Source organism: Megascapheus bottae, chromosome 17 (genome assembly GCF_031878675.1).
Source record: "Megascapheus bottae isolate mThoBot1 chromosome 17, mThoBot2.hap1, whole genome shotgun sequence".
NCBI lineage: Eukaryota > Metazoa > Chordata > Mammalia > Rodentia > Geomyidae > Megascapheus > Megascapheus bottae.
This window is the reverse complement of record NC_143525.1, coordinates 5,624,268-5,642,376: the sequence shown is the minus strand read 5'-3', so window position 1 is coordinate 5,642,376 and position 18,109 is coordinate 5,624,268. Positions and strand designations below refer to the sequence as shown.

General features: G+C 49.1%; 1 protein-coding gene across 2 annotated transcripts in view; it reads left to right on the top strand.

Moving 5' to 3' along the window:
- Positions 1-6,021: 6,021 nt before the first annotated feature.
- Lrrc75a (leucine rich repeat containing 75A) overlaps positions 6,022-18,109 on the top strand; it is a 40,237-nt gene continuing 28,149 nt past the window's right edge. For both annotated transcript variants that reach the window (XM_090349513.1, XM_090349512.1), the window contains exon 1: positions 6,022-6,411. In XM_090349513.1, coding sequence (XP_090205639.1) covers positions 6,160-6,411 — 252 coding nt within the window. In that variant the 5' untranslated portion in view covers positions 6,022-6,159. The remainder of the gene's footprint in view (positions 6,412-18,109) is intronic.

Sequence of the window (18,109 nt, the reverse complement as noted above, 5' to 3'; positions counted from 1 at the left end):
GGCCTCATGTGAATTATCTATATAGTTTACCCTTCCCACCCATTAATCACTTAGTCACTATCTGTATTATCAGGTTGAAAATACATGTATTATTAGGTCAACCACTGTGGCTCAGACCTACAATCCCAGGTAATTGGGAAGGTGGCAGTAAGAGGTTTGTGACCCGAGTTTGGGTTTAGGCAAAAGAACAAGGCTTTATCTAAAAAGCAAACTAAAGGGCCGGGAGTTTGGCCTAGTGGTTAAAGTGCTTGCCTAGCATGCATGAAGACCCGGGTTCGATTCCTTGGTACCACATACATACAAGGCTTGAGAAAGTCCAAGGACAGTGCTCAGACCCTGAGCTCAAGCCCAGGACTGGCAAAAAAATAAAAATAAAAAGCAAACTAAAATAAAAAAGAGCTGGGGCCCATGGCTTTACTGGTAGTCCCTGAGTTCAAACTCCACTATTGCAAAGATGTAGGAAAAAGAGGAAGAGGAGGAAGAGGAGGAGGAGGAGGAGGAGGAAGAGAAAGAAGAGGAGGAAGTGAAGGAGAAGGAGGAGGAGGAGGAGGGATAGGAGGAGAAGGGGGAGGGGAAGAGGAAGGAGAAGGGGATGGGGAGAACCATCAGTGGTATATAGCGTGGTAACAACATGGGTTTTGAGTCATGGATCTGCCCTTTACTATCTGTGTAGCCTTGGGCAAATTTGATTTCCTCTCCAGGGAAACCAGACCATAACAAAGCCTACCTCCTAGATGTTGAAAGGATGTAACAGCATAAATATGTAAATATATAAATGGCACAGCCCAAGGCCAAGCACACAGGCAAGGCCAGCACAAAAAAGCTACGACCCTGGGCATGTTAAGGAGGAACTGGCACTAAGAGATGAACAGGCAAGTGCACGGGGACTTCAAGGCTGACTTGCTTTTCTTAGCAGAAAGCAGAGATTCAACTAGGTAGGTTAGTAGAGAAGCCTGAAAAAGGATGGATGCAGTCATTTGTTCAATGTGAGAGGCCCACTATTGGAACAGAATGTTCCATGGGTCTCTGGCACTCTTCTTTTTCTTTTTTCTTTTTTTTATGTTATTATTATTTTTTTGCCAGTCCTGGCGCTTGAAATCAGAGCCTGAGCACTATCTCAAGGCCACTCGAGCCACAGCATCACTTCTGGCTTTTTCTATGTATGTGATACTAAGGAATCGAACCCAGGTCTTCATGCATGCTAGGCAAGCACTTTATCACTAAGCCAAACTCCTGGCCCCAGACTCTGGCACTCTTACCCATCTTGCTATGTATGCCAAAACACAGGACCTCGGCCTTTTGTATAAGAGTCATTTCTCGGGGCCGGGAGTTTGGCCTAGTGGTTAAAGTGCTTGCCTAGCATGCATGAAGACCCGGGTTCGATTCCTCGGTACCACATACATAGAAAAAAGCTGAAAGTGGTGCTGAGGCTCAAGTGGTAGAGCTCTAGCCTTGAGAAAGTCCAAGGCCAGTGTTCAGGCCCTGAGCTCAAGCCCAGGACTGGCAAAAAAAAAAAAAAAAGAGTCATTTCTCAGTATTGTGTTTGTCATAAGCAGCCCTGAAGGCTGAAGTACTGTCTCCCTCTAGGACAAAGGACAGGCTTGCTTACTGTTAACTATATAAGCAGTGGAGTCCCCAAACTCCATGTTTTCTAACTCTGACGCAAACCAGCTGTACATGGAGCATCCATCTGGGCCATCACGGTACCTCTGAGGGACACAGAGGAAATGTTCTGATGCTCAAACTACTTATTGTGCCTGGAGTAATAAAGCCTCAGTCTTCAACCCTCAAGTCTTGTCTCTCCTGCTAACAGCCATAAATCAGTGGCTGGTGAACTTACTAATGCATAACCTGGGAGCGAGAGTCAGAGTTACTGGTGTATTAATGAGTATAAATGACATTGCCTTTACAGGGGTCTCAGGCAGCTCCCAGAATAACACCAACAGGTAAGGGTAGTGTTGAAAAAGGAGCTTCAGAGGTGGAAACAAGCTGAAGATATTCTCAGTGACAAAGCACTTGCCTGGCATGCACCAAGTCCTGGGGTCAATCCTCAACACTGCAAAAAAATGAGAAGGAAAAGGAAACTGAAGCCAGGCACTGGTGGCTTGCTGCAAGCCCAGCTACTCAAGATCTAAGAATCTTGATTTGAAGCCAGCCAGGTAGGGAAGTCTGTGAGACTCTTATCTCTAATTAGCCAGCAAAAGGCTGGAAGCAGAGAGCTCAAGTGATAGAGTACCAGTCTTGGGTGAAAAACCTAAGCGACAGTACCTAACTCCTGAGTACAAGCCCCAATACAGACAGATAGACTCTCTCTTTCTCTCTCTCTCTCTCTCTCTCTCTCTCTCTCTCTCTCTCTCTCTCTCTCTCTCAAATGTAATCTAAGCTGGGTGCCGGTGGCTCACACCTATAATCCTAGCTACTCAGAAGGCTGAGATCTGAGGATCATGGTTCAAAGCCAGTCTAGGGGGCCAGGAGTTTGGCCTAGTGGTTAAAGTGCTTGCCTAGCATGCATGAAGGCCCGGGTTCGATTCCTTGGTACCACATACATAGAAACAAGCTGGAAGTGGTGCTGAGGCTCAAGTGGTAGAGCTGTAGCCTTGAGAAAAAAGTCCAAGGACAGTGCTCAGGCCTGAGTTCAAGCCCCATGACGGGCAAAAACAAAAAAAGCCAGTCTGGGCAAAAAAGCGTGTGAGGCTCTTATTGCCAATAAACTACTCAATAAAGAAGCTCAGGGACAGCACCCAGGTTCTAAGTTCAAATGCCAGGACTGGTATACTCACTCTCATCCAAAAAGTAATCTAAAAAGGGAAAGGAAAAGGGGAGAGGAAAAGGAGGGGAAAAAGGGAAAGGAAAACAAGAAAGTATTTCCCTACAAGTCAAGAGAGTAGTTTCACTCAAAACCTGGTGGGATCAGTATGCACTAAGTGGAAAAGAACCTATGTAACTTGTGGGCAGGAATGGGAAGGTAAAACTGGGGTAAAGCAAAGGGAGGGGTGACATTGCCCCCCCCAAAATGTAATCATTACCTGACTTATGAAATGGTAACCCCTCTGTACAATACCTTAATAATAAAATTATATTTATAAACAAAAACAAAACCAGATGGGTAACAGGATCAGATGCCACTGAAGTGTCAAGTAAAAAAATGAAGCCTGCAAGTGGCCACTGAATTTAGCAACTAGGTCATTGGCAAGAGGCATTTCAATAACGTGGTATGACCAAAAGCCAAACAGAAGCAGATGATGAATCAAAGAAGTTGCCATAGGGGCCAGGAGTTTGGCCTAGTGGTAGAGTGCTTGCCTACCATGCATGAATACTGGGGTTCGTTTCCTCGGTATCACATATATAGAAAAAAGCCGGAAGTGGTGCTCAGGCTCAAGTGGTAGAACTCTAGCCTCGAGAAAAGAGTCCAAGGACAGTGCTCAGGCCATGAGCCCAAGCCCAAGACTGGCAAAAAAAAAAAAAGAAGTTGCCATAATAAATATAAGGGATTTCTCAAAAGCTTGCCTACAAAGGAAGGAGAGGTAGGGCACTAGTGAACAAAGCAGGTGTGTGTGTATATGAGGGGACAAATGGACTTCATTTCAACAGATGAAAGAGCTTAGAGCAATTAGCATATTGGGGAACATGCCAGAAGACAGAAAGTTGGAGGTCGGGTGGGGAAACCAGTAAGAGCAGGAAAAGGAGGATAGATTTAGGTTCTCTGAAGATAAGGTATGACATTGAGGTCCCAGATGAGGGACTGGTCCTCCCCCACTAAGATGGCATTTGTCCCAACCACACACAGATTCAAGCAGGCCAACCTGCTAGCAGGAACTGTGTGGTTGGTCTCCAAGTAGATAGTGACCCTGGTTCCTAGGGAACGGTCTAGTCAGCAGGTGTCCTTGGTGGCCACTTTGATGGTGGTGCTGAAGGCTAGAGTTAAACAGACAACAGAACAATCTCCTGAACTATCTTGAGATGCCAACAGGCACATTCCCCATGCAAAGTATATAAGTGAGTTTGGAAAGTGCTGCTTTCAGCTCTCTGAAGCCAGCTTGTAGGAAGATTGTTCCCTGTCAACAGAAATGGGCATTTACAGCCAGGTGTCAAGTGACTCACAGCTGTAATCCTAGCTACTCCAGAGGCTGAGACCTGGAGGATTAAGGTTTGAAGCCACCCGAAGGCAGGAAAGTCTGCAAGATTTCATCTCCAAATAGCCAGCAAAAGGACCAGAGGCATGATTCAAATGATAGAGCATTGCTTGAATAAGATCCTGAGTTTGAACCCTAGTACTAGGTAGGAAGGAAGGAGAGCAGGAAAGAAGGAAGGCAGGCAGGCAGGAACCCTCCCTGCCTGGGAGGGAGGAAGGGTGGAAGAAAGGGAGAGAAGGAAGGAAGGAAAGAAGGAAGGCAGGAAGGCAGGAAGGGAGGGAAGGAAGAAGAGAAGGGAAGAATAAGAAGAGAAGAAATGGACATTTGGGAGTTGGAAGTAAAAGGGAAGAGAAAGTTGCTGAGGAAGACCCCAAGGCCTCATCCTCAGAGTATTTAGAATGAGAGCGAAGACACTTATGAGCATAAACAGAAGGAAGTGTGTGTGTGTGTGTGTGTGTGTGTGAGAGAGAGAGAGAGAGAGAGAGAGAGAGAGAGAGAGAGAGAGAGAGAGAGAGAGAGAGAGAGCTTGAATTTAGGGCCTGGGCACTGTCCCTGAATATATTTTTGCTTAAGGCCAGCCTTCTATTGCTTGAGCCACAGCTCCACTTCAGATTTTTGGTGGTTAATTGGAGATAAGAGTCTCATGTTAACCCAACACAACAGAAGAAGAGCCAGAACTCCACTAGCTAGGGGCTTGCCTGGTACTTAGGGTTCAGTAAATGGAGTCCAGCTGTCTGGAATATGAGGTTCAACTCTCTTGTCCCTACAGTTCATTCACCCTTAGGTGCTCAAGTGTCTCCCTCTCCTCAGGGCTTGGATTAGAAGAGAGCTCTCAAGATTGCTGCCTCTGCTTGCAGCTGAGTTCAAGGCAGCCACCCTCCATTTTGCTTGTGGTCTGCGACAGAGAAGGTCCCCATGTCCCTTAGCTTTGTCTCTCACAGCAGCCTGGGATTGGCTAAGTACCATGGGCTTCCAGGGGTAGGGTCCCTTACAGACTGGGCCTGACAGAGGAAGCCGAAGTAGTAGCAGTGTGCCCCTGGAGCTATGTGTAAGAAGCACCTCAGCTTTGTCTTATCAGGACCACTGGCAGGGGTATGAGAGTGAAAAGGCAGCAATTCTTCACCCCTTTCCAGGATGTATCCTTGAGAGCCTCCTGGAATCAAGAGACCCTGTCCATACAGAGCAGGCACGCAGCGCGGTGCACAAAGTCTCAAGTCCACACACACACCAGCCTTGGCCACCTGAGTGCATTAGAAGCCCTGCAAACGCTGGCAAAGAAGGCAGGACACCAGGCCTTACCCAGAGACTCTCATTCCATAGTGGGCACAAAGCGAGGCACAAAGGCCTAGAAAACAAACAAACAGTGTCTCAGACGACCTGAGGGCGAGGCCCACTTTGTCACCCAACTCTGGGGCTGACAGAGCAACCCACATACACACACACACACCTGACCCAAACTTTCCGCAGCTCCCCAAGCGCGCGGATCTCTTTCCCATCACCTCCCTCGGGCCTTACCCTCGCGCGCACGCGGCGGCGGGGCATCTGGGGAGCCTGGCAGGGAGCCGAGGCGTCCACCAGGACTGCCCGGGCTCTGTCCGCCGCACCACAGCCTCAGGAGACGCAGTACGGTGGCCGACAGGGGGCGCAGCGTCCGGAAAGATGACACCCGACTCTCTCTCCTCGCCCCTCGGCCTCAAGTGCCGCGGCGGGAAGGAGGGAGGCGCGCGGCTGTGCGAGCCCGGCTCGGGGGCGGGGCGTGCTGGCGGGGCGGGGCGTGCCGGCGGGGCGGGGCGTGCCGGTGGGGCGGGGCCGGCTGGCGGGGTGGGGAGCGGCGGGCTGGCGCGGAGCGGCGGGGGAGCGCGCTCGGGGGAGCCCGGAGGTGGGGGGGAGCGCGGGGATCGCGGGGAGTCGCCCGCCCCCACCCCCGCCCGGGCGCCGCCCGCGCGCAACAGTTTCCCTCAAAGTTGCTGCCCGGGAGGCGGGCGGGGGACGCGGCCCAGCGCGGGCAGTCCCGGCTGGCGGCGGCATGGGCACCCGGCAGACCAAGGGCAGCCTGGCGGAGAGATCCAGCCCCGGCGCAGCTCCTGGCTCCCGCCGCGAACGGCCCGACTTCTGGGCGTCGCTGCTGCTGCGTGCTGGGGACAAGGCGGGGCGCGCGGGCGCGGGCGCGGGGCTGCCCCCCTACCACCGGCGCGTCGGCATGGTCCAGGAGCTGCTGAGGATGGTGCGCCAGGGCCGGCGGGAAGAGGCGGGGACGCTGCTGCAGCACCTGCGCCAGGTGAGCCCGGGGAGGGGGCGTGGGGGGCTCGGGCCCGGGGAGCGCCCCGCCTCAGGCGCAACGCCTGGAGGGGCAACGCCCAGGGCCCTCTTCAGAGAGGATGGAGCCCCGCGTGGCCGCCGGGGCTGGGGCGCGCCCGCTGAATTGGGTGCCTCAGGGGAGGGCCGAGGAAGGCTGTCTGGATGAGGCCCTCTGGAAGGACCTGTTGGACTATTGTCTCCTCCCCGGTAGGTCTGCTGGGTTGGCTTGTAGGGAGGGAGGCCGGGACGCATGCCTGGTTTGGGCCAGGTTTCTTTTCTTTGTCGCTGTCCACTGGCCTTCATCCCCTTCCAAGGGTCCCCAAAGATTGCTCAGTTATTTGCTGAACCCAGCTTCGCTAGAGCGAGTTTAATAGGATGGCCCCGGGACTGGTGAGATGCCATCCTCTAGAACATTCGTTCTCCCACTTGAGAGATACCTACCTTCTATTCTGGCTCAGGATGGAGATATTGTTTCACCTCCTCTAGCTCTATCTGGTACCTTGGCCAGGAGGAGCCCCCTCCCCAAAGCCTAGAAGAGAAGGGAGCAGGGTTTGGTTTCCTGGCCCCAGGAATTTTAGACTGCCCAGCACTGCCTTCAACCTGTTCCTCCTGTCCACTAGTTAGAAACAGGCTTTACAGATCTAGCCAATGCCTTCTGTTTGGGGTTGATACTATCAGCCACCACTGGCTTGTTTTTCTTTCTTTCTGTTTCTTTTGAGAAAAGGAGTAGCCTGTGCCATGAAATTTGTTAAGTGTGAGAGAGGCCGGAGGTGCAGAGCTGTTTCTCTTGAATCACCAAACTGGTTGCTGTGGCTTGGCGGTGTGGCAGACTCAACTTGGCCTTATGTCCTGTCCTGCTATATCAACCCTAATATAGACCCAGCCTATTGCCCATACTATGGACAGAAAAGGGGAGGCCTCCTCAGGTGATCTTTATGAGGTTTTCCTATCATTGATGGAAGAGGCTGTGGGAGTGCCTTCCTGGATGAAGCTTCCAAAAGCTAATTGTATCCACATCTCTCCTGGATTCTGTAGCAAACATTCCCCACCCACCCCCCACATTCCTCAACCCCCATCTTCATATCTGGTATGTTAATTCAGCATACTCAGTCCCTTCCTTTGCACAAGGCAAAGGAAACAGAGACTTGGGAATTTAGGAAGATACGGGGATTCTGCCCTTTGGAAAAGCTTCTCCAAACAACCCGAGTCACTGCCGTATCCCCAGTTGCCTTCCCTGAATTGAATCATCAAAGAAAGATGACATCCCACACCGCATAACTTTAGCTGTGCGTATTTCTTTTTGTCTTTTGAAAATTGGAAACCGCCTCTATGGTAATTCCTTTGCTTTCAAGCAGAATAATGGAATTTACAGACCCTCATAGCCCATATGCACACTAGACAGCTAAGAAGTTTTTACTGACCATGTGCTATTCTATTCCCCCAGCTGTGGGAGGGTTGCTTTGGGGAATACAGAAATGTGGTCGGGGCTCACAGCCCTACTTGTGAGGCAAAAGGACACAGTGAAGCAAGCATTGTCCAGGGACAGCTGGAAGCTATTATTGGGAGCTTGCAGACACTTTGGGTTTCCCTGTGTGATTGCACATCCTGGGGAACCTGAGCTGCTTTCTGCAGGTTTGTTGAGGGAGTATTTCCTTTGTACATGGATCTTTTGGTCTACTGCCCCCTCAGCTACAGGACTAGAATGGCTGATGCTGAAAGGAGAAAGTTAATGAGAATTCCACCTCCTCTTGGACTCCCTTGACCTTAATGAGTAAAGGGTGTAGGCCTGGAGGGCTACCTTGTGCTCCCTGGAATGGGGAGGAAAAGACCCTCAAGGAAATAGTCATGGTTCTTAGGCACTATGTGAGAGGAGTACTGAGGAGAGCCCAAATGTCCTTGACAAATGACAAGGGCATAGCTTCGAGGACTCCCAACTACTATTTTCCTTTCTACTACTCTCCTGGCAACAGCCAGGATGGTGCTGATCACCTCTATTTGTAGAGAATCTCATATTTTTGATGTTGCATTTGGTAGCCAGAGCACATACAGGGTTGGAGAGGGCTCTAAGTCTCCTCAATTCTTGTGGGTTTTTTGTGTTTTTTTTTTTTTTGACATCTTGGTGTCCTTGATCTTTCTGAGACCTCCAAAGAGCTAACCCATTCTTCCTAGGCAACTGCACTAATACATGATCATACAAGGAATTTCAGAGGGTGCCTGGAACCCCTGAGCCCTATGCACAAAGCACAAGTTCACAATCACTGCTGCAGTCTGATACCTTGCTCCCTCTGCTTTGAATGGGCCTTGTTCCAGACTGGGGTTATAGAAACAGGGGAAGAACCATGTGTAGTAATTCTTGATGGGCAATGGATTGTGGCTGCTAGTGCTGCTGCTTCTGAATGTTCCTCTTTTACGTCTAGGATTTGGGGAGTATCTCCAAGGTTGGAGACAATCTGGATATCACTTGCTGGTATCAGAAGGCTAACTCACAGTTCAGGGGTACAGGCAGGATGCCAGGTAGCTGCTTTGAAGTCACAAAGCTCTCCCCTTCTTTTTATCCAGAGTAGTGTAATTGGAGGAGAGGTTAGGACCAAGGAACAAGTTTGTTTGGCTTGATCCCACTGATAACCTCTCTGAGTGTGGTTCCTTATTTCCCAAAGAGGAATCTGTGGTGTTGGGCAGAGAAAGTGCTACAAAGTGACAAAATGTGTGAGACTATGTTGGCCGGCATTGCCAATCAAGAGACCTTTTCAGTGCAACCATGTTGGGAGTATCTGTTCTACTTGTGTACAGCTGAGCTGTGGGAAGGTCATGACATTTTTCTCTTCAGGCCTAGACTGGTTTCTGTCTACCTAACCTGTATTTAGTGTGCATCAAAAGTTGAGGCCTGTAATCCTAGCCATTCAGGAGGCTGAGATCTGAGGATCCTGGTTAGAAGCCAGCTGGAGCAAAAAATAGTCTATGAGACTCTTATCTCCAGCTAATAACCAGAAAACCAGAAGTGGTGCTGTGGTTCAAAGAGGTAGAGCACTAGTTTTGAGCAAAAGAGCTCAGCGATGGCTCCCAGACTGTGAGTTCAAGCCCCATGGTCAAAGGGAAAGACAGTTGAGAAGCAGTGTAAAACAGTTCTCATGAGGATAAAGAAGCTAGCCTTGAACAGAGAAAGCCATTCTTCCCCTTCTCTTAAGCCCCCTTCTTCTAGACTTCCCCTTGCTCTGCTGTCTCTTAAATCTTGGGTTTAGACTTGCCATCTTTTATTGGGGGTGGGGCATTCAGAGGCATTACTGATATTGAATTCAGGACCTTGTGATTTCTAAACTCTTACTCTGCCACTTGAACCATGCCTCTAGCTTTACTTTTTGCTGGTTATTTTGGAGGTGGATTCTAGTAAACTTTTCTGCTTGGAGTTGGCTTCAAACTATAATTTTCCATATCTTAGCCTCCTCAGTATTTAGGATTATAGGTGCCCAGTATTTAAGGTGCCCTGGGGAAGAAGTAATCTTCCATCATAGAAGGGGACAAGCTCTGCACTTCATGGAAAGGTAGAGTATCATCTCTTCAGCATAGCAGTATTTCTTGAGTTCCAAAAATTCCAGACTGTGTTGTTGGCCCACTTCATGGAACACAAGAATAAGATCCATTTTCTTGGGATCCACCCATTTGAGAGGGCCCTTCTCTCTGTGTTCATGAGCAACCCTACTATTCAGTCATCTGTTCTACTGTTACAGAATACCTGAGATAATTAACATTATAAAGAGGAAAGCTTTATTTTGCCTTAGAGCTTTGGAGGTTTCAATCCATGGTTGCTTAACCTCCATGTCTTTGGGCTTCTGGTGAGGCTGAGGGTCGTGATGGGAAGGTATGATAGAGGAAGAAGGTACTAACTTTACACTGTGGCTGGGAAGTAGAAGGAAGGAGCTAAGATCCCATTATCCCCTGTAAGGCTCACACCCAATGACTAGAAACCTCCTAAAGCTAGGTCCCAACCTCTTAAAGGTCTTATTACTTCCAAGAGCATTATGAGCACTGTGAACTAACCTGTGGCCTTTGGGGAACACTTAGCAACTGTAGCATCTACTTTTCCATGAAGAAAGTCTATTTGGGTTTATTTACTGCCAATAAATGGCTCTTGCTCATCCTCCCCCCAGCATTGTGGCTAAGGCCTACATTCCTGTGTACTGTCCAGTATGTTAGGGCTGGCTTCCCTCCAATCTCTGGGACAGGAGCTGCATCCACTAGTGTGTCACTTGTCACTTCCACCATCCCATGAATATTGGACAGGCACTCTCTGGTGACTGAGCAGATCTCCTTCCTAGAAACAGAAAGAGGAGCAGGAGCATGGTGACCTTGAAGGTCATGTATTTCCCCCATACCTCACATAAGGAAAGCTCTATGGGGGTGGGGGAGAGGTACACTTGGTAGCTATCAGGACACTGAGAGGGGTTCCTACTGCTACCTTCTCACTCTCCCTCTACCTGGAATATGCTTTCTGTTCCATCATGTGCATTTTACCATTTCAAGACCACATCCTGGGCATGCCAGCCCAATCTCTAAGATCCACTTTTATGTAGGTCTCACCATACCAGGAGGCATTTAGCTGTTTTCCTCTGATGACCTTCTATTTGCCAGGCAAGGTCATCTGCTTCCTGAGCATAGAGACCCACTACTACTGTACTTTGTGAACTATGAGTCGTGTTCCTTAGTAAGTCCATGTGTGTGGAGATGTATGTATGTATGTCTATCTGTCATCCTGGAAAGCACCTGGATGCCTTAAGACAAGCTGTGCTTCTAGATGCAAACTTGCCAGGCTGCCAGTACAGGCAGGAGATCCTGTGCATTTGCTTTCTGAATGGTTGGATTTCTGGGCGAGATGTCGTGGGCTTGACTGTTCCTGGCAGCCTGCCAGGTGGAGGTGTTCTTGGAGAGAGGAGTGGCATGGTGCCCATCCTCAGTGGCACCACAGGATTCCATCTAGCAGGTGCAGTCTGGGGCCTTTGCCAAGGTGGCGGGAAGGGAGTGGAGCTGGTGGGAGAGCCGGCTGCCGAGTTTCTGATCCTCTCCTGTGCTGAACTGTGCAGCCCCCACAAAGAAGCCTTCCTGCTTGAAAGGCATCACTCTCTGTCTGGGCTGCATGCAGGCAGTATTTCCAGTGATAATGATGCAGAGACTCTGCTGCAGGGAGGGCCTGCTTTGCTGGTTTCCAAGGCTGCCAGGGACACAGCAGCCTCTGTAGTGGCCAGGCAGAACCACAGTGTCTGGGCCCAGACCGGTTTCCCTGAGTCTGGTGGGGCTGAGGAAGGTTGGTCTTCCTGGGAGGAACGCCCCCTTTTCCGAGCTAGCCGGAAGCTGTTTTTCCTATCTCTCTCTTTCGTGCTCTTAATGTGCCCTGATATCCAGCCACAGACATCCAAGGAAGCCACAACTCTCCACGACCCAGTGTCGTTTCATTTCTGTGTGTGGCAGAGGCCATAGATCAGGTACTCAACACATTGTCTGTTTTCAGGAAATGCTCTTAGTCTGAATTTTAAGTACATGCATATACAAATACACACATGCTCATGTAAGCACACATGCACAAATATATATTGCACACATGCATATACTTACACACATACATGTGATCCATGCCCTGGCTCCTGGCCGGGTTCTTGCCAAATACCTTAGTCCCTTCCGGCTACTTTAACCAAATACCAGAGACTGGATGGCTTATCAACAACAGAAGTTTATTTCCCACAATCTGGAGGCTGGACATCAAAGATGAAGGCACTGACAGATTCAGCATCTGGTGAGAGGCTGAGTTCTGGTTCACAGATTGTGCCTCCTCTGGTGTTGTCATGTGGGAATGAGTACAAGGCTTTGTAAGGGTGCTAGCTGCTTTCCAAGCCTGCTGACACCACCATCTCTCAGAGGCCCCACTTGGAAGGTTAGAATGTTGGAGGGAAGAGGAGATAAATGCTCAGACCCTTGCACTGTCACATTGTTTCCTGTTCGGTTGCTGAATGTCAGGCCTACCATTACTAAAAGGTGTTTGAAATGAGAACAGAGACCTTGGCCTGTTGAAGAGGGGTGGGCCCCCTTTTTACAATGTCTGGTCTCCTCACCACACCCACCCAGACGCCAAGCCCTGCCACATGGCTCCCTGTGAGCATTTCCCAGCATTTTGCTTTATTTTATTTTTTTTTAACTTTTATTAGCTCAGACTCCTGGCTGCTGCAGCCATATGGAGTTCTGCCGACAGCTGTTACTCAAAGGGATGTGGCATTTTGATGTTTCTAACTTTATCTTAACCAGGATAGACACCGGAGTCCAGTTGAGAGTGGGAAAACACTGGAGAGTGTTTCCTATTAAGGCGGAGACTGTGTTAAGATCCAAGACCTGAGCTGGGCACTGGCAGCTCAGACTTGTAATACTAGCTACTCAGGAGACTGAGATCTGAGGATCGTGGTTCAAAACTAGCCTGGGCAGGAAACGTCTATGAGATTCTTATTTCCAGTTAGCCACAAAAAGCCTGAAATGAAGCTCAAATGGTATGGTAGAGTGCTAGCAGTAAGCAAAAGAGCTCAGGGCCAGCACCCAGGCCCTGAGTTCAAGCCCCACAACCACTCCGTCCCCCCTCCCCAAAAAAGAACCAAAACCTAAGCTGACAAATGTTACAGCCTCACCATGTTATGACCCAGCAAGGAGTCTCTTAATAGATATTAGCACCATGCTTTTTTTAGAGTTTAGCTCCAGACCTGCAAGCCAAATAAACCTCTACTCTTTATTATTAACTACCCAGTCTCCAACATTTTATTATAGCAGCAAGAACCCAGCTGAAACACCTTGGTTACCTCCAGAAAGAAATACCAGTTGCCCCAATCCATCCTCAGGGTTGTGTGCAACTTTCTGCCTTACTCCATCCCCGTCCAGCTTCCTGTGGTTTCTCTTTGTGTCTCTTTCTCTCTGTGTCTCTTCCTTTCTGTGTCTACATCTTTCCTGGGTGAAGAACAGACTTAAAAGTGTCTTTGTCAGTCTGTTGAGCTTGTTTGACTTCCCTTTTACTACCAGCCCTGCCAGCAAGAAGATGGAGCAGTGAAACCCATGAGAATGGAAGGAGTTGGTGGTGGAGGGAGGGTGACCTGATTTGGTCCACTGCAGTTGAGTGGTACTGGCAGTATGCATTGATGGGGAGAGCAGATATTGGAGACGCTTTTGTCTGTGCCTGTAAAGAATTCGTGTGTGTGTTTGTTTTGCTCATTTCTTCCCCCTCCCTCATTTTTTGAGACAGGGTCTTCCTATGTCATCCAGGCTGGTCTCAAATTCACAATCCTTCTGGCCTTAGTCTCCCACATACTGAGATGACATGTGTTTATCACTATGCTCCTTTTTATGAGGCTGGTTCAATATTATTACTATTTTCCAGTCCTGGGGCTTGAACTCAGGGCCTGAGCTCTGTCCTTGGGTTTTCTCAAGGCTAGCATTCTACCACTTGAGCCACAGCACCACTTCCAGCTTTTTTTTATGTATGTGGTACTAAGGAATCAAACGCTGGTCTTTGTGCACTCTACCACTAGGCTAAACTCCTGGCCCTGGTTCAATATTATTTAAAGGATAAATTGTGAGGTTTAAAGTAATAGTAGGGGCTGGGAGTTTGGCCTAGTGGTTAAAGTGCTTGCCTAGCATGCATGAAGACCCGGGTTCGATTCCTCAGTACCACATACATACAAAAAAGCTGGAAGTGGTGCTGAGGCTCAAGTGGTAGAGCTCTAGCCTTGAGAAAGTCCAAGGACAGTGCTCAGGCCCTGAGCTCAAGCCCAAGACTGGCAAAAATAAATAAATAAATAAATAAAGTTATAGTAAAACAGGGCCTGGAATGTGGCCTAGTGGTAGAATTCTTGCCTCACATACGTGAAGTCCTGGGTTCCATTCCTTGGTACGACATACACAGAAAAAGCCAAAAGTGGTGCTGTGGCTCAGTGATAGAGTGCTAGCCTTGAGAAAGCTCAAGGATTGTGCTCAGGCCATGAGTTCAAGCCCCAGAATTGGCGCGCGCACACGCACACACACACACACACACACACACACACAAATTAGTAAAGCAACTGGGTGCTGGTGACTCACACCTATAATCTTAGCTCCTCATGAGGCTGAGATCTGAGGATTACTGTTTGAAGCCAGGCTGGGCAGAAAAGTCTATGAGACTCTTATCTCCAACAAACTACTTAAAGGCAGGGGTGGGAGGTTGGCCTAGTGGTAGAGTGCTTGCCTAGCATGCACAAAAACTGGGGTTTGAGTCCTTTGTACCACATAGATAGAAAAAAGCTGGGAAAAAGCTAAGGCTCAAGTGGTAGAGCGCTAGCCTTGAGAAAGTCCAAGGACAATGCTCAGACCCTGAGCTCAAGCCTAGGACTAGCAAAAACAAAACAAAACAAAAACTACTTAAAGGCAGAGTGGTGCTGTGGCTCAAATGGTTGAGTGTTGCTTTGAGCACAAAGAGGCTCAGGGACAGCACTCAGGGCCCAATTCAAGCCCTAGGACCAGAAGAAAAAAGAAAAGCGATGTATAATCTTTGTAGAAAACCCAAAATGATCAATGTGTCTGGGCACAAATGGCTCATGCCATAATCCTAGCTACTCAGGAAACTTAGATCTGAGGATCGTAGTTTGGAACCAGCCTGGGCAGGAAAGTCTATTAAGACTCTTACCTTCAATTACTGCCAAAAAGTCAGAAGTGAAGCTGTGGCTCAAGTGGTAGACTGCTGACCTTAGGCAAAATAATCTCAGGGACAGTGCTCAGGTCCTGAGTTTAAGCTCAGGACCTGCAAAAAAGTCAACAATCAATGTATCTGAGTGAATGTGTTCTATGATTGAGTGACCGGAGATGGTGCATCCAGACACAGTGTGAGGCCCTGGAATGAAGCCTGCAGCCCATTGGGAAGGCCACAGGAACAACTGGACCTCTTTGCGTGTGGTGGGGGTGGGGATGGCCAGGACCCAAGACACCAGATGGAGTGCACACATTCAGCACAATACCAAAGCCAGAGCCCCATGGGTTGGCTGCCCTTGGTTCCGGGCTGGCCTGCTCATTGTAGAAAGGGTCAGAGGAGCAGCTGGTGATGAGGGTGGCTGGTGGGTGATTGCAGGGTGGCTAAAGCCTCTGGAATTCCAGCCCTTGACTAGACTACTGATACATTGGCCATGGGGGACATGTGCAGGCGCACAGGGCATGCACCAGCTGCTATGCACCCCCTCCAAGAAGTACAGAGGCACTAGTTCTAGGAGCTGTGTAGAGCCAGACCTCCCTCTATTTTCTAAATGATGTCTTCCCTGCTGGGCCCCTCTCTCCAGCTTCTCTGGTGCTCAAGCCATTCCTTTTCTGCCTAGCCCACCAATGCCCAGAGATGAGCTCTTTGAGCTGAGCTGGCCACTCCAGGAGGCCCTCAGTTGTGCAACTGCTCAACCCCTGCCTGCGCAACCACCCACAGCCACAGCCCACCTGAAGAAGGGCTCAGGATTCCCATCTTCTACTGAGAGGCACCAGGCAATGATTTGACCTCAGTGGGTCTATGAAAGCCCTCCCCACTCAAGATCACCATCCTGGAGAGAGCTAGTAGGTAGTAGGTGCAACCTGGGATCTTCCCCTAGTGGCCTTTGTCTCCCAGAACTCTGGGCTCAGGCCCCAGGTGACAAAGAAGAGCAGAAGCATGACCGATCACTTCTCATGGTGCTGTATACACACAGATGTCATAGTTGGGAGCCCCTTGCAGAGGACTGAACCCATCCAGTTTAGCACCTACCACACTGTAGCTGGCTGGTCATAGCACCCCTTGCAGCCCCATCCATACCTGCACATAGTATACGAATGAGTGAGAGTGCAAGGGTACAGAAGAGGCATGGGATAGGACTCCATTCCCACTTAGAACAACTGGCTCATGGTACCTCCTCTGGGGCCAAATGGAGAGAAGACTCTGAGTAACAGAGGATTCACTTTATTGGTGGAAGCTGACAGAAGCAGGAAGGGGCAAGGCAGACCTCAAGAGAGGTGAAAGGAGGTGGGGTGCATCCTTTTTCCTAATGCATTCTCTGACATTTTTCTAGCAGTTCCCTTTTTAAAACCGAGATGTTGATATAATGTAACCTTTCTAATAATTACAATAAAAAATATGTGAAAAAAGAACCAAGATGTTGAGGTTGAGAGATAAACTAACATGGGCGGTGCTGGTGGCTTACATGTCTGTAATTCTGGCTACTCAGGGGGCTGAGATCTCAGGCTTGTGATTCAAAGCCAGCCCAGGCAGAAATGTCCATGAGACTCTTATCTTCAGTTAAACACCAAAACAGTTGGAAGTAGAGTTGGGGCTCAAGTGGTAGAGCACTAGCCTTGAACAAAAAATCTCATGGACAGCATCCAGGCCCTGAGTTCAAGCCCCAGGACTAGCACTCATGTATACATACACACACACACCCCTGGACCTGCCTTTCTCAACTTGAGAAATTGACAAGGCCTCTGCTCCTAGCATCCAAGGACATATGGAGGTGTGGTCATTGTGTGAATGACTCCGGGTCTCTCATCACTCTGGTTTCTTTTATTGACAGCTTCTAGCCTGTACATGGCTCTGTGTGGAGAAGCCTCTCTGAGACTTAGAACACAGCCAGCACTAAGGTGTGGTGGATCAGCTCCACCCAGATGGCCTTGTACAGTGCATATTGCACAGCTATACTCAGCAGACTTGAGATTGTGCAGAGGTTCAGTCTTTATCAGCTAAGGTCTGCCCCTTACACCAATCCTGAACCCAGCCTTCTTGGTTCACCTATGACAAGGACAGCACAGTGCCAGTCAGAACTTCACTTTTGCTTCTTGGCCCATGCTCTCCCTCTTCCTCTTGAGTAACTGGGTATCTTTTAGGAGATTCTACCTTAGCATTTCTACCTCACAAAGGGCCCCAGACTGGGGCACCATGGTGGCCTTCACTGGGCTCTCAGGGCTCCTAGTAGGCCAGGAATTCGCCTCCAGCTTCCTAGAGTTTACACTGGCCTCTTCAGTTTTGGGGGAGTAAAGTCTGGACTCACCCAGCATGCCTCCCCACTTCTCCAGGCTCAGTGATTCCTGTGGGGTTTAGCTTTTCTTCTGCATCTCCTGAAACTTTATTTCTCAGCTACAGGCTGGCATTATGGCATATCAGAGTGAAAATAACACTCTCATATCCTCAGCCTTGGAGACACTCCCTCTCCTCTTTCTTTCTTTCTTTCTTTCTTTACTCCTTTCTTCCTTCCTTCCTTCCTTTTTTTTTTTTTTTTTTTTGTAGTTCCAGGGCTTGTCACTTTCTAGGTAGGCACTCTACCACTTGAGCCATAGTCCCATCCATCAACCATGAAGTTTCCAGGCAGCTGCAGATCCAGAGACTATCAGAAACAGGGAAGGGCTTGATTTTGGATGTGGAAACTCAGTCACCAAAGTGTCCAGTTCCCAGAATTCCCAGCTAGGTGTGGTAGCTCATGCCTGTAATCCTAGCTACTCAGGAGGCTGAGATCTGAGGATTGCAGTTCAAAGCCAGCCAGGTACTAAAGACCATGAGACTCTTTATCTACAATTAATCACTAGAAAACCAGAAGTGGGGCTGTGGCTCAAGGGGTAAAGTGGTAGCCTTGAGCTGAAGAACTCAGGGACAGTGTCCAGACCCAGGAAAAAAAAAAAAAAAAAGA